Source organism: Corvus cornix, chromosome 4 (genome assembly GCF_000738735.6).
Source record: "Corvus cornix cornix isolate S_Up_H32 chromosome 4, ASM73873v5, whole genome shotgun sequence".
NCBI lineage: Eukaryota > Metazoa > Chordata > Aves > Passeriformes > Corvidae > Corvus > Corvus cornix.
In genome coordinates this window covers 14,482,745-14,507,302 of record NC_046334.1, presented here as the reverse complement: position 1 = coordinate 14,507,302, position 24,558 = coordinate 14,482,745, and the positions used below count along the sequence as shown (strand labels likewise).

General features: G+C 36.2%; 1 protein-coding gene across 1 annotated transcript in view; it reads right to left on the bottom strand.

Moving 5' to 3' along the window:
- TTC29 (tetratricopeptide repeat domain 29) overlaps positions 1–24,558 on the bottom strand; it is a 117,604-nt gene that overhangs the window by 79,298 nt on the left and 13,748 nt on the right. Inside the window, exons 4-5 of the mRNA XM_010411999.4 lie at positions 19,355–19,578; positions 9,525–9,710 (exon numbers count right to left, since the gene is read on the bottom strand). Of these exons, the coding sequence (XP_010410301.1) occupies positions 9,525–9,710; positions 19,355–19,578 (410 nt within the window). The remainder of the gene's footprint in view (positions 1–9,524; positions 9,711–19,354; positions 19,579–24,558) is intronic.

The following is a 24,558-nucleotide window of genomic DNA, read 5'->3' as shown; positions in this document are numbered from 1 at the left end:
GAGTAGTCCAAGACTTCTCAAAGCTTTGAAGCAAAGAAAAAAAAAACCCATGAGTGAGAGGGCAGCTTCATCTCAGTACTAGTCATTAAGCAGTAAATAATTAAAACACCCTGGAAAAGACAGGTAAAATACAAGCAGCAATGTCAGTAATAGACATGAAAGAGAAGAGAGGGAAAAAGAATTTAAAAAAGCAAAGAAATAATTCATTTGAAGTTTTAATAAAGTTTCATTTGCAGTCTTGTTTAAAGATATATCAGACTTTGGGGATGTAACCTAATTACATTTTTATTCTAAGTTCTATTCAAATATCTTGGACTTTGAATCTTTAACACAGATCAAACACAGTATAATTTACTCATGGCTATCCATACTTTAAAAAGATCTCTTCATTAAATGTCATAGTCTTATGAACATGCACATAAAGCAAACAGACCAATATTTGATACCAAAAATATTTAGAATATGATTGGTACAGAAGTGTCTATATAAACAGTTCACCTGAGTGCTACACGTTATATTCAAGCACACAGCAAATGTTTTTTCTAAAATATTTTGATTTCATAGTTCAATGTAGACAGCAATCATTTTTTTCCAGTAGTTTCATGACTTGAAAATGAACTTTACAATCACTGAACTCCTAAGAATGGAAACTAATTTAGGATCTTTTTTCATATGTCAAAACTTTTAATGAAAATGACATTTTAGAATTAGCACCTGTGCACTGCTGTGAATATTTTGAAGAGCTTATTAGAAAGCAAGAATACAGACCTCTCCCCAGTTATTATATCAGGACTAAAAGTTTCTCCATTTGAAGAACAGGGTAGGAAAGTGGGAGTGACCATGAAAGGATTAAGGAAACTTAAGTTTTTCTTAGTGTAAAGAATATTATTACTTTCCTGTGCTTAATAATAAACCTTGATTTAAATCAACGGAAGCAAAAGCATGTAGAAAGCATTACATTTTCACTGGATTTCATTTCAGAATTGAAAATAGGAACACTACAGAATTCTACCTGAGTTCTCTCATTCAAAATATCTTCATTACCTACCAATACCTTTTAAAAATAAGAATAAAAAAAATTTTATGAAAAATATTTTTATGAACTTAACAGACCCCTTCTGCTTTCATGTTGCATATTCAGAAACTTTTTCCAGATTTTCTTAAGACTATGCTAATTTGAACTGAAAACATTCCTAATTCCTATAACAACAATTCAAGACAGTAGTTGTAGCTCAATACCAGTAACAACCCTGTAATAATAAGATGCCATTTACTAGGGAACTACTTTCTGCACTTGCAGGAGGATAAGCTCAGTTATTTAATAAACCTTTAAAATCTGTCCTCCCAAGAATCCAGCAGGATTTATGGCTGCTTCTGTCTGCTACTGGCTGGCAGAGAAAAGCAGCATATCCAAAGACTAACTCCTAGCAATTTGCTGCTTAAATTTTTAAAATTATGCTCTACAATCAAGTTTTTCCCAGCCAACTTATATATTCAATTCTTAAGCAATCAGCAAAACAATATAATCACTTTGTGAGATAGTGCAGAAAAACAGAGGAGAATTAGCTTCAGTTGATGTGGTGAAAATCAAGGTCTGGAAGTGCCTTAAATGGTCAAACTGAGCATGCAGAATTCCATGTCCCATTAAGGGAAGGCTTCTTTATGTCTTTAAAGTTCCCTAATGTGGAAACTCTTTTAAAATATATGTCTCTACATGAGTGTAAAATTTAGCAACAGGTTTATGTAGTCAAAGACATGGGATTTGGAATCAAGTGAGTATGTTTACAGGTCTGAACTATTCCTGCATGCCTTTTTCTGAAAAAGCAGTTTGGAAAACTATAATCACAACTAGGAATAAATCTGAGAAGTTAGTTAGTAGTTTGGGATATGCAATGTGGGGCAAGGAGGGGGGAATATCATGATAAACCAATGGGATTTGGTTACTACTGGATTTGATCTGTCATATAAATATGTATGTTCCCTCCAGACAATGAAGAGTACAAAAAGACACTTTTACGTTCCACAGGGAACAAGCCCATATGATCATCCTGCTCTTCAGCTACTTTCGGAGTGAATTGCAAGCTAATTTGGTAAGAAGTCAGTAGGACAGCAGGTTCCCACCACTTTAAAAAAGATTAATATCTTGAGGATAGACATTGATCCAAATTCCAGACAGACAGAAAGACAGGAAGAACTTGCTGTACATGTTGAGACAGCAGCACTCTGCTTGGCCAGGGAGCAGCATGTTCTCATCCAGCTTTAGTTTATCACAGCACACACTGATAAATGTATTCACAGTACTCACCAAGTACAAGTGCTGTAGAAGCACACAGGAAATGGTACTGTATAAATGCAGAACAAACAGGTTCCTGCCCAAAAGGATAGAGAATCTCTAAATCTCTAGAACTATGGCTCTCCTTTAAGTCACTGTCATGTTTTAACTAGCACACAAGCTTCCTATAAAAAAAAAAATACATAGGAATTTATATATTTAAATCCTTTTCCCCTTTTTGGCCCACACAGTGACAATTCTCACTATAAAAAGAAAGAGAAATATAATGATGAGGTTGTGTTTTAACAAAAATCACAAACTTCACTGGGTATCATTTTAAACCAAGACAAGTTGCTTACATAAAGGAATCTCCAATACAGACACAAGAATAGACAAAACCTATCTTTTAGCTGATAATATGAGCTGCTTTTGTTCCTGAACAAAGAGGTGGGATTCATTTTAGGCTGGCTTCTTCCAGTGTCTGACCTGGACTTGTGGATACAACAGTATGGAGATCTGAGATACTGGGCCTTATGGTGGAAACATAACATTGTTAAATAGACAGGCTGGACAAATGCAGCAATTCTGCTATCAGTGACAGCTTTGCACTCCACAGGTAGTGAGGAACAAATTAATCTCTCCTCACAAATGCTGTCACCCTGGTTTGTTTTATTTACCAGCTGTTTGCAGCTATGCAATCAGATTGTAAAGCAGGGCATTTCTCCATTATACTATGGAGGATTTGCTGTTTAAGTGGGCTTGGCAGACTTGCTGCACAGATAACAACATAAAGCTCTATTAATGTAGAAGGTGCCCATGGGCCACCCATCCCACAGGTGAATTTTATTCTGGCTATACTTAGGAATCTCCTAAAAAGAAACTATATTTTTATGTAATTAAAATAAAGTTGCAAAATGTGCACACACAAAAGCATATGAAATTTCATAAGCCATTTTAACTTTTGCCTTTTTAAACCTTTTTAGTACTTCATTTTGCAATATTAACATTCTCTTTTTTATATGTGAATATAAATGATTTCTGCCTGAAGGCAAACCAATTGGGGAAATTCTGCTTAAACGTGCATATTTCCTCTGCATAGATACTCAAGAATTTATGCTGAGCTTCTCTCAATTATTCATACATTACAGTTTTCAATTAAAAAACACTTGCCATAAACAATTCTAAATACAAAATCAACAATTTCTTAGTAAGAATGGATTCTTAGCAAGAATTTCTTGACAAGTAAATAAACAGTTTAGACTTTATGTTCTAAAATCAAGAGATGTCATGAACCATCTTGGAGTCGTTTTAAAGCAAATATATCTAGTAATTAATACTTAAGCTTCATAACTCAAAGCTATCCTGTGCAACCTGTTTCAGGTCTACGCGCTTTGGCAGGGCAATTGGACTAGATGATCTTCAGAGGTTCCTTCCAATCCAGCCATTCTGTGAAATGCCCCTAACACACAATCAGAATCTTTCCATCAACTTCTGCAATGCCTTGATAAAAATTTGATTTTCAATATGACGGCAAACTGATAGGCAAAATCCTACACCTCAGTCTCAATTGAGATTGTTAAAGTCTGCAAGAATCCTGTGGTGTTTTTTTCCCCAAGAAATGAATTAAACTTACAAGTCTGTTGTGTTCAGTAGGTCCTTCACCCAGAAAAGTTTCTATTAAATTCCAACATACAAAATAGATTGTATTTTATCCATGATCACAGATAAAACAACTATACCTTTTCAAACAAATCAGGTGCAATTTATTAATATTTTTGAGGTAGGTGCAAGGGGATCAGAAGTAATCAACTCTGGCATAACATTGCTCTGTTTGAAAAGCAATCAGACCTTAACATTGTTCATAATCAAGGCAGAGTTGGATTAGGACTGAACACTTATAAACCCTTCATTAAATTGCAGAATATGGCATATCTTTGAAATCCCTAAGCTTAGTTTAGAAAGGACTAAAGGAACTCATTATCAAGGTCTCCTAAGATTTGCAATCTAAAAAAACACACAAAGTTGGACAAAACTGGGTTTCTGGATCAGCTGTATGTTGTGGGAATCAGCTCTGAAATTACCAGCATTGCTATTTGCTTTGTACTCAGTCCCTTTCTCTCACTAGTTCCACCTGTCTTTAATCTTTTCAGCCTGTAAAGACTACAGATAAAGTATTACCTCCAATTTTGTTGATCCTTACATGCTAGCAGAATATAAACCTGATGACTAATTCAAAGTCACCGCTGCCTTGAGACTAATGGCATCACTTCCACACGCCCCTCAGCTCTCATACCAGGGGAGATCCAGTTTCTGGCGTGGCACTGATAGAGTTTTGTAACTCATTGTGAAAGTTTTATTCACTGGACTCTACTGTGATACTTATATGCTTTCTCAAACTAGTTATTTAAAAGTATCCAGAAACGTTTCCAAGTACTGCAGCTGACAGGTACCCTAATTTCAGATGTCTGCTTTTGCTATGCTTTTGAATAATATAGAAATTGATCCAGTTTTGTTGTAACTTATTTGAAGCAAATAGCTCCAACAAGTAAAAATTCCTTGTTTTCCCCAGACTGCTCTTTTTATTGATGTAAGTTATCTTAAACTTTGGAATGCAAATATATAAGGTGTATATCACTTCATGCATGATAGCTGGTAAGCATTTAGTACAAAACTGAAAGCACTCAAATATTGCAATGACGTAAGAACCTATACAAAACAATACTAGACATTGTGTTTGTCAGTGCACTCACACTGTTTCTTCTGCAGGATACAACAGTGTAAACCTCAAGTTGACAATTCAGCAGAAAGTTAATAATAATACAGTCTGTCATAAACTATGATTATAAGCTTACTCTCTGAAATGCAGAAAGTTGTACGCATTTATAATGACTGATATTACTTCTGAAAATGTATTCAAAGCACAGGAAGAAAAACATTTATTTTAAAACTTGTATTTCCGAAGAGAGTTTCTATCGCAAAGCCTGTGCTTACTTGGACAACAAGTAATTCTGCAGTTCACGTGAGAAAAATGTGTTAGGTCATTGCATTTTCAGTGTCTGTAAAGTGACATCAGCACATTAAAGAGCTATTAAAAAAAAGTAATAAATGAGCAACTATAGTAAAATAATGAGTAACTAAAGTAATAAAATGACTTATTATCAGCCCTCTGAGGAAAGACAAACTAGGGAGCACAGCTAATTGAACAGTATCATAATACGAACACTCCTACAATAATCAATGAATGCTTCAGACCTTATTTTACAGGCAGACTATTTTAGAGAAGAGGTTAAAAATCTCATTCTGTGAAGAAAGGCCATTATAATCATGCTTGCTCCAAGCAGAATGTTCCATTTGTATCTGTAGCAGCCTACTCACTTATTATTGTTTTCTTTCCCTTACTGGCAGCTACTAATGGCCTGCATCCAAATATCATGACTGAAGTCTACACCACTGACACCTCAAATATTTAGCTTTGAAGATTAATGAACATAAGGTTATATCCAGCCTTTAGGACAGGGACCAGGCTGAAAGTCAAAGAACTTTAAATTTGATTACACAAAAATTACCCAGCAAATTTATTGATTTTCTTCCAAGGCAAACAACAATCTTTACAAGTCCATGTTTAACTTTATACTCCCAAGCAATCAGTCCTAAGCATATATAGACAGCTTCCTTTCCCAAGTAATGAAAAATACACTACTGGATGAGAGAACTGAAAAGAACTGGGACCAGATGTTTACATTTAGTCCCTTAGATACACTCCCATAGAAGTGGGCATCTGGCTAATTTGGTTCAAAAATTAATTACAAAATTGTAAATAACTGAAAAAAAATATAAAATGGCAGAATTAAAATTTTATTTATAACGCCATGAATACTGATGCAATATTATACAATGCCAAGCCAACATCTGCTCTTACACTTTTTCTCCAGTCAAAACTCACCCTTGGATCAATTTTTCACCCTTGGAAATAAAAAGAGCATGGAATACATCTGCTATTTTTTTTCCTCAGCAGTCCCTCAAAGCAAATCCTATGCTTACTCTCTCAGCTTCCTTATTTTTTTACCTCTCTCTCTATGGAAAGAAAATACTTGTAACAGACAGACCCCATAGATTCAGTGGAGCTTTACCCTGGGCAGTAAAAATCCACTTTGCTTTATCTCTCTTTACTAAGGTTAATAAGAAGCTTCTCTTCTAAAAGTTTCTAATATTCTTCAGCAGGAAAATAAAATTTCTGCTCCTCTGATCATCTCAGGCTATATCATAACTTTACTTACATGCTTTTGTGGTGGGCCTCAAGATATATAAGTATTTAACAACTTTTGCTTAAGACATCATAAAAGTAGAAAATGTTTTCTTCTAGGCAGTGCTTAGATAACAGTAGTGAGTCACACTCAGAGCCTTCAAAATTACAAGTAGATACAAATGTTTGCTTGTCTGCACCTTCTTAAAATTTTAATTTTTAGTAACTCAAGGATCAAGTGAAAAGATTGCAAAAAAAATTAAAATCCAGCAATTTTTCAGCAATTTTATTCTACTGAATAAGAAGTAGATAACCTAACTAAGCATTTTTCATCCCAAGTAAAAATGATTTGGTTGTGACCGGCTGGGCTTTAAGCAACTGCTATATTATCAACTGGGAAACCGGATTTTGATCAACTTCATTTCCTAGAACAAAACAACACTGGAGTAAGTAAGTAATCAATCAGATTATTACCAAGCATTTAAAGAAAACATGAAAATATTATAGCTAATGTCAATATCTCAAGAGTGGATATCATCAAGCCAATCTTCTATTTAAGTTAATAAATTCCTTTCTCACTGTTGTATAACTTCTGTGTAAAGCATTAGGGAAACACAGTTCACCTGCAGCTGCTATCAGGTGAGTGCAAATGAGTTAGGAAATCCTACCTAGACCTTCGTTATCAGTAGTTCACTGAGTGTGGAAAAAGGTGTTGAGCTTTTGATGGGATACCCTTCCTTCTTGGACCAGGGTAAAAGAGCAGAGGAGGCTGCTGTTCTGCTAAATTCTTTATTTCATAGTCTCATAGCTTTCTTGAAGGCAGAGTCCAAAGGGGGTTACATGATAAAGCCAAGCAGCAGCAGCAACAGCAGGCAAAACCAGCTTCTTCTATATGCTCTATATGCTCCATATATTTTTTCTCACAGAAACGTGGATTATATTTGTTAATTGACCAATAAGATTAACACACGATTCTAGTTTTTCTTTTCTTAACCTATTCTGGTCTAATTCTAACAGTTGTAAGTCTTACACAAGTGTTACATAGGTATTACACAGATTTGCATACACAGCTTCTATCAGTTCTTATGGCTTATGTGAACATTCTGTCTAAAAAACGTGAACAGTATAATTCTATTTATATTTTGTTTAAAGTAAAAAATTCTGTGAAAAGGTAACACTGCTGCAGCAAGAACTGTGTTTAAGGTCTCTGCTACAGCTTTTTAATGTTTAAGGGACTTAGCATATATTTCTACTAAAAGTTAAAAATCTATATTTCTATTTCATTTTGGTGTGGCTTCATGTATCTCAGCTTGTCCAAAGGTTTTAATTCAATCCCTGGGCTTTGGCTTCCCTCTGGGCCTGAGTCCAGAGGAGCTTTCACTCCAACAAAAAGGTATTCAGTGTGGTTCCACAGGTGCCTCCCCTATGTCCAGTTTATTACTTAGTGTTTTCATTAAGGATTTGATTTACAGGATAGAAAAATACTTGTAAATGTTCTAATTATATCAAACCAGGAAGAAGAGAAAGCATGCTGAAGGGTAACTTCAGAAATCAAAACAATCCTGACAATTTCTAGAAACCACCACCAAAACACAGGACGCAACAAACTGCATTTAGGTACAACTAACTGGAGACCTTAGAACAGGACAGGTAGTTAACAGATCTTCAGAAAATAACTTAGAGATTACTGAAGGTCATGAACTATCAGTATGCAACCCATGCTGAAATATAGAAAGTAGATGTCATACCTGCAATCGCAAATAAAAATACCATGTGTAAGAAAAGTAATCCTTCCATTTTACTGATTATTGGTATGTGCTCAAGTTTTAAAACTGAATCCAGGTCTGGGTGTTGCAGGCAATAAAAATAAGGCAACAGTTCACAGGAAACAGTGTGAATGACCAGTAGTCCAGAAAGATGTGAGGAAATATAAAAAAGGTGTGATGTGTCAGCTGTAAGAGAACAAGAGGAAAAAATAGGACAGCATCCTTTCAATTAAAAAAAAAAAAAAAAGAAAAAGAAAAAGAAAAGAAAGGCTGCAGGCTTTTGCTGGGAAATTGGGCCATCTTTCCACACCCATTCTGTCAGACTTTTAATAGAATTAAACTATTTCCACAAAATATTTCAATTTCTGTGAATCATCTTTTTTTTTTTTTTAAGTGAAGCCACTTTATACGAGAAACCAGCCACAAGTTGAATTCAGAGTTGGAATTGTTTGAACCCACAGTCAAGTTTATAAACAAAACCATAGTGGCTACACAAATCACATATTTTAAGCAATAGTTAGGCATGCAGTACACTTACAAATTAGAACTGGAAGACAGGCTTTATTCAATTACTTGAGGCTCACTTATTGCTTGTCTTCTCACAACATGAAAGGATTTTATGCAAACAGAGGAAAACAATTCTTTTATACTCAGACTGCTATCCACACACAAACCCCTCTGCCATGAAAGGGAATATATGCTTTTAAATACAGAAACAAGGTTCATTTTGATATAAGAAAGCAATATTGTTTACAGTGAGAACAACTGTTCACTGCAACAGGCTCCCCAGGGATGTGGTAGAGTCCCCATCACTGGAGGTTTTTAAGATGCAATTGACAGGGTGCTAAAATAACCTCATTTAGGCTCTCTTTCCATGAAAGGTTGGATCAGATGATCTGTCAAGGTCCCTCAGAGCCAGGGTTGTTCTATGATTCTAGTTATTTCTATTAATATCCTCTAATTTCAGAGACTCACAGTTTAAGGATGTGTATGGAGACATGGAGCTTGTGGTGAGGTCTAAGTCTGAAGCCAACACCAATGTGGCAGTCACGTATGAACAAAGAGGGTGTCACTTGCAGTCAAGAGAACCAAGAATGTAATTTTAAAAAGAACACAAAAATACAGGCTGTTTATCTAAGTGTACATTGGAAGCAGGATTAAACTTTACAGAATTACATGTCTACAGCTCTTTTAATTCAGCCCAGATGCCATCCAATGCAGCTTTATGATGTCAGTGACTTACCTCGTTCTTCATTGATGAGGCCCATGTTTACATATGCTTGTGCTTTTCTCTTCCCACCATCAATTTCTACTAACTGAGCAGTGTTAAAGCTTTGCTCATAAAAGTAGTTACTTAACCATTTGTCCTCAGGCTCATTGAAAAAGCAGGCCAAGCTAAGCTGGTTATCATACACCTCCTCATAGTGCCCTTTAAAAACAAAAATCACAATAAAAATATCAGATTATCATCGGTGTTCAGAAATTTTGCATGCTACAGCAATAACCATATAATGAAAATTACAAGCTATTTATATTTCCACTATTCAAATGCCATCAAGTTCTGCTATGTGTCCACTCAGAGAAATATAAGAGGAAAATTATAGCCTTACCAATTAGGCACAATTGAAAACATATTTTTGTTCTCATTTCTGTGTGCAAAACCAAAAGTTGGTTCAATAAAACACACAGAACCTGGATAAAACACTGGCTAGTCAAAAGAGAAGTCAGAGTGAGACTGGAGAAGCATTTGTCTGAGCCACGTGGCCCTGAAAAGGCCCAAGAGCTTTCCAAACCTTAGGCCTCTAAGGTAGCAACTGTGTTGATGGAGATAAAGGACCAAAAAGAACACTCTGCAAACACAATCCATTAATTCATACAATTTTAAGCGTTCAAAGTATGGCTAACAAGAAAGGCTTTGAGTTTTCATGTATATTCCCATGTTTAGTACCTTAGCACTCTTAGAAATCATGGACAAATTGAAATTGTACACCTTCCCCTAAAAAACCCCCCACAGTTCACCAAAGTATGGTTCTCAGAACAAATGTGGAGAGCAGGGGAAACTCAAAGTCACAGATTTTCTCTGTGGCCTGAAGTTTGGATTACACTGTTTATCATCTCAGACAGCTGATGAGCACACATCATCCCTAAAATTTACAAAAAACCTTCAAGTGCTAAATCTAAGTACCACTACAAAATTATCCACAAATATATTATTCACAATTTCAAGTTACAGAATAACAGTGTCTACAGAAATAGTTATTTCCCTTAGAAAAGCACCTTTAAAAAAAATCCAAAGGGTCCCTTCCTTGAAATATTCCAAAACTTTACTAATTTGGAGTAGAAATCTGAAACTTTCCTGACAAATCCTGTCGTACTGTTTCTCCCTAAAGAGAATTAGAAAGATCTATTCCTCATAAGATGCTGAAAAATCTATGAGATAATAAAGCACAGCATGAGCCTCTATGTTTCATGGCTAAAATAAATTAATTTTCTCTGCAAACTCTGCTCATGCCAGATGTGAAACTGAATAATTAGCTAAACTTCCATTGCATATTTGGTGAGCTACTAAGCGTGTTTGTGGCTGTTAAATGAATGTGAGCCAAATAGCCAGCTCTAAAAGGAATTTCCATGTAGTTGGGTAAAGAAGGAGTTAAGAAGCACAGGTCTTGCAGCAGGTGAGAGACTGTTTGGTTAAGCTGGATGTGCGAACAGAACTGCTTTGCTTTTGGGAATTCTGCAATTTATAAGCTTTGCTCAAAATAGAGAGAAAAGGAAGCAAAGAAAAATACCCTCTTAATTCTGGGTCTGGAGCACCACACAGAAATCAAGTGGGAAAAAATAAATCTTTTCAGTGTAGGCAAGACCTCAAAGTCCAGACCTTCCCAAGTGTTTTAAAACTACGATAACCATATGAAAACACTTCGATCAAAAGATGCAGTTAAATTCTCCTCTTCTGCTATCTACAAGAAGAATTGGGGGAAATCCAGCTTCCAAAAGGATGAGCTTAGTGACTGTAAATTGTACCATCTATGCAAGTCACTTGCACTATTTGGAACACACAGCAACAATTACTCAAACAAATACTTCATATTCATCACTAAACCACACAAGAGGGTTTTGTCAGTCTCATCTCTAGTATGTTGTGTCTCAAAATTACAAATTACAAATGATCTAATTGAAGAAATGTAAATCTTTCATTCTCTCTGTTGTCATGACTGTTATTTGAATTCAGGATATCTTGATAAAGCTCTTCAGTGTGTTGCACAACACAGTAAGAACTTTATTCTGTCTTTTGAAAAAGCCATGCTACCACCTAATGCTGTCTGCAGACTTCAAGATGTTTATCTATGACTTGTTTCTCCTCCTTTTTTCCTCCATCTTGGTCATTTCAGAGAACACTGTCTGAATTCTCCCTGCCTAAAGTTTTTTGAAATCAAGCTGAAACATTTCCCCCATTCTTGAACACTCTCTGGTTTTGTCTTTTGATTCAAAACCTCATTCCTCTAATCATAAATAACACTTTTTTGTTGTTGTTGCTGGTGTTATTTTATTTATTATTTTCATTTCCTGTTTATTTTCTCAGAGTTTTCTCTTCTATGAAGTGGTAACCTCAGATTTCTACCTTTTTAATAATTCCCATTAAAAATATACAACATTATGATTTTGAAGCAGTCTGTATATATATACCTTTCTATTTCTAGTATTTTAAAAGAGATAACATGCCTTCCAACACGAGTGATTTACAATCTCTTTAAAATCACAAAACAGAAATAGCTCAGAAATTACATTTAGGTTATCATCTCATCATTTGCATCTAAGGTTTTATACCAAAACACCAGCTTAAGTTTCAAAATTCAGCTTTGAGAGGAATAATTATCAATATGCAGACTTTATGTATTCCTAATCTGAACATTCTTCATGGCTGAGAGTTTTCATGCCTTTTGTTTCCCCTCAAGACAGAAAAAAGTACATCTTAGGTGCCTCTTTTTCAGAATATCCCAGAGTGTAAATCATATAAAACCTATTCATACATTAGAAATTAAGACTTTTTTTGGTAAAACAGCCTCAAAAAAAAATCTGCAAATGATTCTGGGATGTAAGTAATAAAACTGGGTTGGGCTTCATATACCTATATTCATCTGAGTGCACGTGGAATATATATATGTTTCTAACAGATATATTTATACATCTGTATAACATCATTACCTATCACACATATCAACATTATTTTTATACTAAATCTGAGACACAGCACTGTACCAGCTACTAAGAAGAAAATTAATTCTATCCTAGCCAAAACCAGGCCAACACACAGAGACAAAGTCGAGACTCAGTTGGGATTCATCCAAACTAACCAATTTAGATATGAATAGGTGTTACCTAGGATCCCTTTCCTTTCAGTGAAGAAAAGCAGATACTTCTTGGCTGAGATTTATCTCACCCTGACTTAAACAACTCTTGCAGCACAAGGGAGGGCTTTTAGAGATTACCTCAGATGTAGAGGCAGAGCTTCCCACAATTACAAGCACACAACCACATGAGCAGAGAAATACAAGACCTAATTATAACCACTAACATGAAGATAACAATACACATTATATATAGATCACAGCTAAGGGAAAATGAACTAGGAGGATACCAGAGGATACATACAAAAGGTTGCAATAACACAGAAAGGTAATTGGATAATCATTGAATACACACACACTGGATATAGATTTGCTCCTTTGAAATCATTGCTACGAAGTATCATGGCACTTTTAAGACATAAAATTACGCAAATAACTTCAGGTAGTGCCCTACGAATCCCAAAGGATGGAAGTGACCTGAGGCGGACTCCAGCTCCTGCCACAGCTTTGATTGAATGAACTTTAATGTGACCCTCTGATGACGATCCTGCCAGTGCATAACAATGAGAAGTGCACAAAGACAACCATTTCTCTGTCATTGTCTTGGACAGTAGCTGACCAGATATGCTGGCCATAAAATAAACCCCTAAACCCCAGACTTTTTTAAAAGTCATATTGTCTTCTGGATTCAAAGTCTGAGCTACCAATCAAGAAGTTAATTGATGTTATTCTGACAGTGGCAAAGATGGTGTTTTAGACCTAGTGAAAGTGAACTTTTACCTCCCCAAGAGAAGACTACTGGAATAGTAAATACTCTCTTCTATAAAATCTCCAAGAAGTAGTTCAGATATTCAAGGTTTGAACTCTGATTTTGCAGAGTAAGTTCTCTACAACTGATAATAGAATACAAGTACACAAGTCATCTTTATGTATCTATTGATCAAAAAAATGAAAAACAACTTCCGAATTGAGTGTCTATGTACAAAACCAAAGTATTCCTATCAAACCTTGCTGAGATCATTCTGTTTAACAGAGATTAAAAAAAAGTCCCTTCAGCTTGAGCTTAAGCATTAAACCCCATATAATAAGCACACAGCGTATCTGTATCAGGATCTCTTTAGGCGCACCTTAGCTGTCAAGCAACATCTCCCCTCATCGTGCTCAAGCCGTAGACCCTGATCAGCCCACTGAACAATACCTTTGCTCCTGGGCTCTTCCCAGGACCTATTCCCTTAGCAGGCATGTGCATGGAACAGAGGATCACTCAAATCCACGTCTGCATGTTTGCTGTGCTCAGCTAGACAACTACTAAGTAGTGCAGTGCAAGGGATAGTGAGGTGCAGTTTGAGTATGAGAACCCCAACAGAGCTAAAAGCAGAGAAAAGAAACACAGGTCAGCAAGCCATCCCAGTGTGACTCAAGTACAACTTGGTGCCACATCTCTGTGATCTCCTTTGTGACAGGATGCAGTGGAAGAAAGGAAAAGTACAGTAATGGTCTTTAGAGAACAGATGAAAACATCATGAAGAGATCCTGGCTTGGTGTTTCCCTTGAAGAATAAAAAGGGCAGCTGTTCCATTTTCCATTAACAAGAACTCGCGCTGATTTTTAAACTACAGGTATCGGAAAGAAAATTTTCAACATCCAGTTATGACTCAGTATTTTCTACTCAAAAAGCCACCAGTCAGTCCTTTGTTCCTGCCAGACAAAGGCCATGCGGAAACTTTTCAAGAGCTGTTAACACTCATCCTCCACTTCAGTTAGCTGCTAAAGTGTGTATGACTGGATTATAACTGACTCTTGAAGACACAAAGGAGTGGCCTAAGGTCAATTAAGTCACTCGGAGTAATTTTTTACGTCAGAATGAGACATTATTAATGCTGAAAGTTTCATTTTTCTTTTACCAGAAAGATCAAAATCAATGACTTAATAGCAAGACAGCTGCTGGTGTGAAGAACACACAGAGAAAGATCCAGGGTGGAGGTTGATGGATCAAGAAAAAGCAGGAACTGCAGTAGAATATGGTGCTGCAATCAGTTATTTCCACCTGAATCTATACATGGCAAGGAATCAGTCCCTTTCACTTGTTCAGAAAAAGGATGCCTCTACACCCACAGGTAGAGGACCACCCAGCCATCCTTTTTTCCAGAGAGTTTATTCATAAATGGATAAACTTTTTTCCTGAATGTTTAGCCATAAGTCCACAAATGAAGCAAGTGAAAATGTGAGTTGCAAGCATGATGACACCAAGTTTCAGGCAGGGTCTGTTTCCTAGAGTCTACACAGAGCACACCACTCCCAACACTGCCAGGTACACAAAGGGAAAACGATTAATGAATGTACCATCAATGCAAAAATGCTAAGGAAATGGTCAGGGTATAATTTTACTGGGTAAAGGAAAAATCCAGCTAATGATAATAATATAAAGCAATTAATTGGTAATCTGGAATGCTAAAGGGGGACTCCAAGCTACTGCAATGAAAACATACTACAGAAACTTTCTAAAAGTGCTGCTTCTGTTGAAGTCGATGGTAGTTCTACAAGTGGATGTATTTCGAGATGGCTCTGCTTCTTTTCTGGACAGAATCACTTCAACTTTTTATAAGACAATTACAAAATAATAAAATCTTCCACTGGTGTCCAGCAACTGCTGCATTTTTTCCTATGATAAAATATTAAGTAGGGAATAACAAACCTGCTTAGAAAATAAAACAGTGTTCCTTTGCCCAGCCCCTAAAAAGCAAACAAAACTATGCCTCATCCAAGCAAATATTAAAAGAAGGTTTGGTATGTTATACTTTTTTCTTTTAATGCATAACCTCTTTCCATATTTTTTTTTCAAAACAGCATGGGCAATATGCTTATTGCAATGTTTCTAGCCCAAGTCTAAGGCATAAGTGTGAAATCTTACAGAAAAGCTTTCTACTGTAAAATGCTAAACTCTGTTTTCAACCTTAAGTATATTAGACAAAGACTTTCCAGGGCCAGCACATCAAATACTCAGGCTTTCTTCATGTAATTTATGAAAAGACATCTTTTACAAAAAAAGCTAATGATAACTCATACTGTCAAAATTTTTCTCTACATTGAAGTGAGGGAAAAGAAGCCAAGTTGTCACTTCTTTCTAATTGTATGCGTCTGGTAATGTCTAGAACAAAGGTCAGCAGCCTGCAGCACATGCACAAATTCAGCATTTAGCACACAGCATAGCACAAAGGTTGAGTGGGGTCAGGAACCAGGAGCAGGTGGAATCTCAGAAAGGCAACAGCTCCCAGGTTTTAACTCCTAGTTTCCAGCAGCTGCTCCAGTGATCAGCTGATAAGCAGTGTCTTGCCCTTTTGAAGGCATGTTCATACCCAAGGATTCCATCCTCTGGCTTTGGCACAGAGATCTCTACTACAGTGCTGACTGCCCAACACATGTTGCAGCCACTGAGCTGTGGCAATTTCCCTGGTTTTGTGTTCCTGCTCTGGCAAAGCAGAGTTAACAGCTGGGACATCTCTTCCTTTAATTGTTCTTGAGCTGAAACTTGCTTTGCATTCCTTTCAACTACTACAAGCAAACCATCTCACTCTAGCAAGTACTGATATATACAAAATATAACTTGCCTTTTGAAGGAACCCCCAGCATTTCCATATACATGCCAAGAAATCACTGTATACACCAAATGCTGAGCTGTGCAGATCCATTACTCTGGCATTTATCCTCCATTCTTCTGTAAAAAGCCCTTCAACTATACATTAAACAGCTAAACTACCTCCTTTTTTTTTCCCTAAGCTCCTGAAACCAGAACTAGTAAAAAAAAAAAAAAAAAAGAGGTTCATCCAGGATGAAGGAACATCAAAGAATAATTAACAACCCCCCCCCCCCCCATTTTGAAATCAGAAACATTTACTTTACTTGTCTAAAGAAGACAAGATAAAAATACAGTCAAGCATTGCCAGTACTTCTGCCAGTGCTTCTAGAATAATGCAGAACTAGGGGCAAAATAACTCCATCAGTCATTTTTCTGAGAAGCTGCAAGGATTAACATTCCCTCTCTATTTTTTAAATACTTGGGAGATATTCAAATGCAACAAAAATGAGTTTAAGATGGACAGAAAAAAAGTTATTTTCTTTGCACACAGTAAAATATTGGTAATAGGCAATAAGAGAAAAAAGACAATGCCTATATGATTTGAAGTTCAACCAAAATTTTCCATTAAAAATGAAAACAGAGGGAACCTTTACTGCTGTGTGTAAAGGTAATGAGTCTGTACAGTGTAATGCTGGTAAACAAAATGTTACTATTTTCAAACCCAGCAGTAAAGAAAGTAATTGCTTTTTGATATCAGCCTGCACATTGTGTCAGATGGCTCTGGCTCAGTTCTAGGAAATAGCTTACATCCAGCATAGTAGTGTCCTAGAACTATAAACTATTAATATTTTCCACCAATAAATATGAAAACTGAATGTGTACATAGCTTGCTCTGTATACTACAGTAAGTATCATAAAAGTCTAAAATTAGAAGTTCTAAGTTACACTCATAACTAAGACAGCAATAGTCTATGATCCAAAAAGCAGGTGAAAAAAATTAAATAACAAATAAGAAAATGATTTGCTGAATTAGTAAGTGAAGTTTTGTTTTCCACATACCACTTCAAGTTCAAACCCCAACACTTCACGATACTTAAATTCATCAAAAAACGTACAAGTCATGAATTTTTTACTGTAATTATTTATACCTGCTATCTCTTTCTCAGCATAATCATTACCTGAGATAGGTAAAATTTCAGCCAACCTTATATTAGCAACATCAACCACGCTATAAACTCTCACAGTTTGCTGACCCAAATATTACTTTCACCCTTTTAAGCTTGAACTGTGGCAGCTGAAGAGCAAATGCAGGTCAGCTGCTGTTGTGGCTGCTACATCATGGTAAGTTCCAGCTGAGGTGAACTGCTGAATGATTCTTAAATGGTGTCAACTGGAGTTGTCAGGACATCATAAGCCAGAGCCTCAAGCAATTTGATCAGAATCAGAGAGTAACTGGATTAGCAGAACTACTGAATTAGTGTTTGATGAGCTGCACAATTTATGTGAATCTTCACTGCACTGCTGGCTCTCAGACCTGCAACATGAATTACCATCCACCCCTTCATGCACCAGGCAACTCAAACCTCATTTCATACAAACATTTGTGCAAAGGTTTACATTGAAACTGGTGAAAAAAATCAAAACTATGCTCTGATCTAGCAATTCAGTAAAGATGCGTGCCAACTCTTATTTCTCATTATTTTTCCTTCTTTCATTTTAATTAACAGGCAAAGTTGGGAGATATTCTCTCCCAGAGGCAAGGTGCAATCAGGCAGCTGGTGGTAGTACCTTGTCTCTGGGAGAGGTGAAAGACTTACTGAGCCCAGCACACAAGGAATGCCAGGTTCAGTGAGAGAAAGGCAGGAACTGCACATTTGGCAACGCCTTGCCTCTCTGGGAGCCTGTTTGCCACCTAGGCTGTCACACATCAGTCTGTAACACTGAAAAAGATCATGCACGGAAGGCAGGCAAACTGTTCTCCTCAAGTGGCCACAGGGAGCAGGCCCATCGAGATAAGCCATGTCCAGTACTTTTTGACCATCAGATATTGGCACAATGCTTCTGTCAGGGCAGTCCAAGCCTCAAACTTCTCTCTTAAACTCTGCAAGCTACAGGGGTGCCTATTCAGGTTTTAATCATACTCCAGGCAAAGCTGAAGATTCCTTCCAATCATGGTTGGCTGGACTTCCTGTCAAGAATTATAGTGAATTAAATAAAGAAACACAACTTTTGGCTTTCATGGCAAATATAAAATAAACATTTAAAATTAACATTTTTTGAAGTGCCAAAAGGGTTTCTTTTGCTGTTCCTTCTCTGAAACGAAGTTGCCTGTTTCTAAGTTTCAGCCAAAAAGCTTAGATTCCAAACTCACAAGCTTTACTGTAGATTTTCATATTTGTAATGATCAAAATGCAACTTGAAACAACTACAGTGACATCAACTCAGCTATGAAACAGGATTACAGTTAAAGCTTTATCTGCCTCCATCCCTATAATTATTCCAATGGAGAAAGATGGAGTAAGTGATGTTACTATTTATAGTAAAAGGAAATGATAAATATGAGTGCTTAGTGAATAGCAGGCAATAGACAAACTACAGTAATTTGGAGTTATGTCTTCACTAATATCTAGTAATTCACAGGTGGCATGTTACATCTGTGTGCTGTATTTTATTTGACATGTTCACAATCTTTTTTAAGTCAGTCACAAATCCAAACACAGTTAGCAGACAGGGTATTTAATAAAAACAGATTTATAAAACTATTACTGTGTGAAACAGCATTTCACCTATTAAATTTTTCTAATACATAACCAGCTAGTCAAATCAATAGAGGAAGAAAAACAACAAATAATGAAACTATGAGAAAATAATTGAGATGTTATCAAAGCTATAAATACATCAAACATTTCTGATGATATCAAAAGGCACTCTGCATGTTTTTCCCTTTTTTTTTTTCTTCACAAAACCTCTCCTGATATCTGCAGCTCCTAATCATTTATTCTATAAATACAGCTCAGTTGACTAAGGCTGCAATGTGCTGAGATGCAGTAACGTTTCAAATTCATACATGAAACAATTTGGAAGCTTCCCCCAGGCACTGGCGGCTGCGGCTCCTGCTGCTCTGCTACCCACAATCCCCCCATTTACCTGCTCGCCGGGCTGCCTCAGCCCTGGTCAGGAAGTGGTAAAGCTGATCCAGCTTATCAGGCTGCTCCTCCAGGGACTTCTCATGCCATATGGCTGACCCAGGCCCTGCAGCCTCCCTCAAGGCATTCCACTTCTGGATCAGAGTGAGGAGCTCAGAGAAGGACTTGTGATAACCCTGGCGCAGCATGTCTATGCAGATGTTCTTCTTGTATGAATTCCTGTAACTGGGAATAAGAAAGGGAGATTTTAAGCCTTTAAACCTGTATTCTGTTCTCCACCTTACCAAATAAGTGCAGATAACTACAACAGCTTTCAAGAAGAGACCTCTGCAGTTCAGCAGCAGGGAGTGGGTATTATTTCTCCTGCTCAAAAAGAGATCTGCTAAAATATGATTGCAAATGCCATACCCTAGGGAAGCAAACATGGCAATAATGAATAAATACCAATATATACATTGAAAACACGTTAAAAAATACACTGGCATTCTTTAGCTGGTATTTGGTTAAAAAGGCTGACTGCTGGGAACCACCCCCCCCTCCCACCCCATGTTTACATTAGTTCATGAAAACACAATGAACTCTTAGTTTGCTTTAAGACAGTGCACGGGGAAAATTGAGGCACATTCCACATGTCAAAACAATGCACATGTTGTTATAAATGTATTGTTATATATAACATTGTTACTATGTGTTACATATATGTTGTTATATGTCAGTTATATGTATATGTTGTTATATATATATACACATTAAATAGTTTTGTTGTAGGAAAGGATGGCTTGGTTTAAAAATGTCAAACAAATGCTATGCCAGAAACATAATCATTAGATACTATTTTGCTTCTGTTTAGCATACAACTTCAGCTGGTTTGCTGACACAAAAGTTTGTTAATTTCTCCCTAATTTTACAATCAAATGATGCTATGATGAATTTTTATTGAAGTTATTGCCTTAATAAACTCTGATAAGATGTACATATCAAAAAGTTGTGTAAGCAAATACTCTCAAGTGGTAATACACCTTTTGAAGTATTATTTATGGAAATAATCAAAATATTTCTTTTATATGGCAGGAAACAATCATTGTGTCCTATTCTGGAGAAAACTGTGAGTCCAATGGGACTGCAACACAAAGGTACAGATAAAGGTAAAGGCTTGCAGGGATGGGTGTCCAGTGTGGGAAAACAAACCTTTATCCCAGTAACGGCAAGGACCAAGATGTGCTACCTTTATCTGGTATATTCCATTAAGTTTCCAAACTGTTTTCAAGACTGTCCTTTTAGATTAAAATCCATTTAAATTCAAATTATCTCAGCTTTGAAATAAATATGGAATTCTGAAAACTGAGATTTATAGTGTATGTAATAAATTCAGGTGTAAAAAATAATAGCTGAATGAGACTAATACCTGGAGCCTAAAAAGAGCTATTGCAATGCTTTAGCAATGTTGATAAGATGGAATTGATGTGAAAAACTTCTTAGCTAGATATCAGTGATATGGACAATGAAATAGCAATGTAAGATATAGGAAGCAAATAATCTGCATTATTTCATATTTGACATAATTAAAATCTCTTACTACATATATGCACATTAATCCTTCACCTGTATTTTTCACATTTCAGTTGCAGAACTGAGCATAAAAATATTAAATAATCCTGATATGATTTAGACCAGACAGTACTGAATTTCTGTTTAATATAAAGATAGTTTTTTTGAGATTGAAAATCACACATTGCTCACACAGGTAAGGGAAAAGATATAACTATTCTGCACCAGAAAATATTTGCAATATTTATCTTAGAAAAATAAATGACAAATACGTTTAAACATTTTAGTTTTAATTTGCTAGAACATGCTATATTTGACATATACCAAATGTACAGTATATAGCTTCAAAATACTGCAAAGATACTATGCTAATACCATGCAATGTATTCTCTATTTTTTATATGGCATACCTTTTTCCTTCCTGTTTAAAAATTCTATGTAATTAAAAAAAACCCTGAAGAGTATAGGTAAAAAATTCCTACCAACTTCCAAAGGCCTAGGAGTGAATCCTATAGTAATATAACTCAGAGAAGTGGAATACCAATCTGCATAGCAGGCACACGCACATATCTATTTATTTATACAATGTGATCTATATATGTTTGTATGTGTGCATGCATTAGATCATTAGATGTACTGGAAGTAAGCAAGGAAGTAGTGCTAAAAGGTATCAGCAGTCACTACCCAAAATGTCATTCAAGTAATTTTTAACACTCACTGCACGCTCACTGAGCATAGAACAAATATTCCTAGAAACAGAAAACTGTGTCCATGTAACACGTTATTTTCTGTAGACTGATGTATTTTAGTTGAAGTCAAAGCACATTTTCCCCACAAGAAAGCATTATTAGCAAACCAATACCGGAAAACAAAGCACATAGTACAACATGTCAGTTTTAAAAATCAGTGTCAAGAGTGTTTTAATAAATCCCATCCCAATTAATCAAGAAATTGAAATAATGCTGAAGTAATCCTACTGTGCTGAGCACATTTTTTTCTGAGGCAAAGAGGACTGATTTTAGCACACAAGCAATGAAGCTATCTACTGTAAAGCCCTTCAAATTTAGTGGCATAAAAATAAAAGTAATCTCGGTTATAATACATAAAACACACAATAATAATACTATTGTTTCCTTAAGTTGCTGTAATATACGAGCCACAAGTGACTGATCACACACAAACAATAAAATAGGGCAAGAGATTAATGGTATTATGGGTATAAATGCTATTTGTATCACCTAAAAGAGTTTGACACTGCAATGAATTCTAAAATTGTTACAGTTATCAAAGTGCTTCCAGGTGAAAATTCCAGTGTCCTTTTTTCCCCCCATCAAACAGTTCTTTTGAACAGAGGTGTGGCATAGGTGACAGCAGTAAAGTTTTCGTGATACCTTGACATAAACTATAAATCCTCAATCCTCAAAATCCATTCCATCCTGCTTTTTTTGATGTCATGCAGCATGCAAAATCCAAGGTTATATTTTAGATAACCCAAAATTAGTTGATTTCTAATGTCAGTATCAAAATGTGTTACCTAAGGCTCCTTCCAACTCAGGATATGCTCTCATTCTATGATTTATTTTATAAAATCCCACTGTTAACATTAGCGTAGTGTGTTTCTATATTAATAAGTAACCTTACACTAAACACTTTGAACCTTACTACCTAATAAATTATGATTTATTGTTAAACAAGCGAGTTGGTTTTTCTGCATTCGCCCACGCCGACTTGAGGTTTCCTTTGAACAATTATGTTATTTCCAGGAGCGAAATGAGAAAAGACTGTCCTTTGCTCGGAGCGGAGCCGTTCACGGGTTTTAATGGTCTCTGGGGGCATCTGCTGGAAATGTGGGAAACTGCAGGCAGGATGCGCGGATCCCGGCGCAGAACAAAGGCCTCCGGCCGTACCCCGGCACAGGGCGAGGGGCCACCAAGGCTGCAAGCCATGGAATGTATCGGACCAGAGCGAGCAGAAAGCTCTGTAATGTCAGCCGGGTTTCATTTTAAAACTGACTGTGGCGTGACTGCAAACCCAAAGTCCTCCCTCTCCTAGGGTGATCATGAGATCACGCCAGAGAAAAAGGTTTCAGATGGAATTTTTTCAAAGCAAACTATTTTTTAATGACATCTGGAGCATCTCTATGTATTTATGGTTAAAACAAAGATACCAACGAATCTGGTTTTAGTATAAAGCAGAATTAGTTTGGGTTTTTTAATCCATGAAACTCAACAGATGAGAACTACAGCACTTAACACAAAGCCAGGTGATGCTGAGAATCCCCCGTTCCTCTGCCCATGCACTCATTTCTGTCATTGCTGAAACCCCGTGATGTTGCTAAATGTTTATTTACACAGGCTGGGCAGTGAGTTCCAGGTGGATCTGATTCCACACCAGCAGTTACTGTGATGCAGTGTTATATCAGAAAGTGCTGAAAAATTCTGTGAGCTTCTGAGAGTGTCTGTGTCATGACAGGTGTTGTGTGTCACAGGAGTTTTCAGCACCAAATAAATAACAACCAAATGTTAAAGTTGCCATTTTAGTGGCACCATGGTACAGGGGATGATTTTGTGCCGTGTAATATCACACGGGTGGAAGGAGCTACTTATTGAATGTGGATCTGTGAGCTTGAAAAGACATTGCTGTTGCTAACACTGGGCTTAATTTAAGCGTACCCAGATATTGCTACAGGCATTTAAATTTTTTACTAAATTATACAGCTATTTCACTAATTTTCTTATATGGATTTCTTTTTGTATTATCATTGCTATTACAAAAAGATCTAGAGTCATGCTGAGAAATCACAGGAATCTCATTCACTGCCTTTACCAGTGCAAAAATAATAAATAGTAAACCTTCAGTGAGATTAATGAAATTACACTGTTGTTCCAGTCTCAAGGACTTTTCTGTGTTATGGTATTGCACTTTTACAAGACCCTTAAGCAATGCTGGGAGATCGGCACAGCACCACACAATGTTCCCTTTAACTTAAAATCCTCCACGATAAGGCTATTTGCATTCTACCCTTCACCCTGAAAGACAGGACAGAGAAAGGAAATTAAGAGGCCAAAAGCCAGGTACTGGTGTTAGAAATAATCAAACTAGTCAGTATAGCATAACAGAATCATTCATCAGGAGCTTAATTCTCCATGCCTGCTGTCTGATGTGGTCAATTACAGACATGCAAAGTAAGTCCAAAAGACTACTATTTTCAGATGGCAAATGAATATATATATAAAAATACATATTTTTAAATATCAAGTTTCATATACTTAGATTTTGTATGTCTTAATTAGCACTTCCAGTTAATTCCAGCTGCTGATTACAATACAAATAGCTGTATTGTACTGTAGAAATCCCATTTTGTAAAGAACAAAATGGCATGGCTTAAACAACAATAGTATATGAAATATTAAAGTGTACTTCTAGTGTAAAATAATTACTCTACCAATTATTATAATGTTTAAAAACTGTATTCAAATAGGTTTCATCCACTTGGGATTTCCTTCTGCAGTTGGTAAATCAATGACTGATATAACTGCCTTAGATAAGCATCACAAAATTATGAAAAAATAATCAAGATATATTTGCTTAAGTTTATTTAAACAAATTTATTTTACTCTCCCCCCATTTCCTGTCTATAACTCTACAAGAAAATTA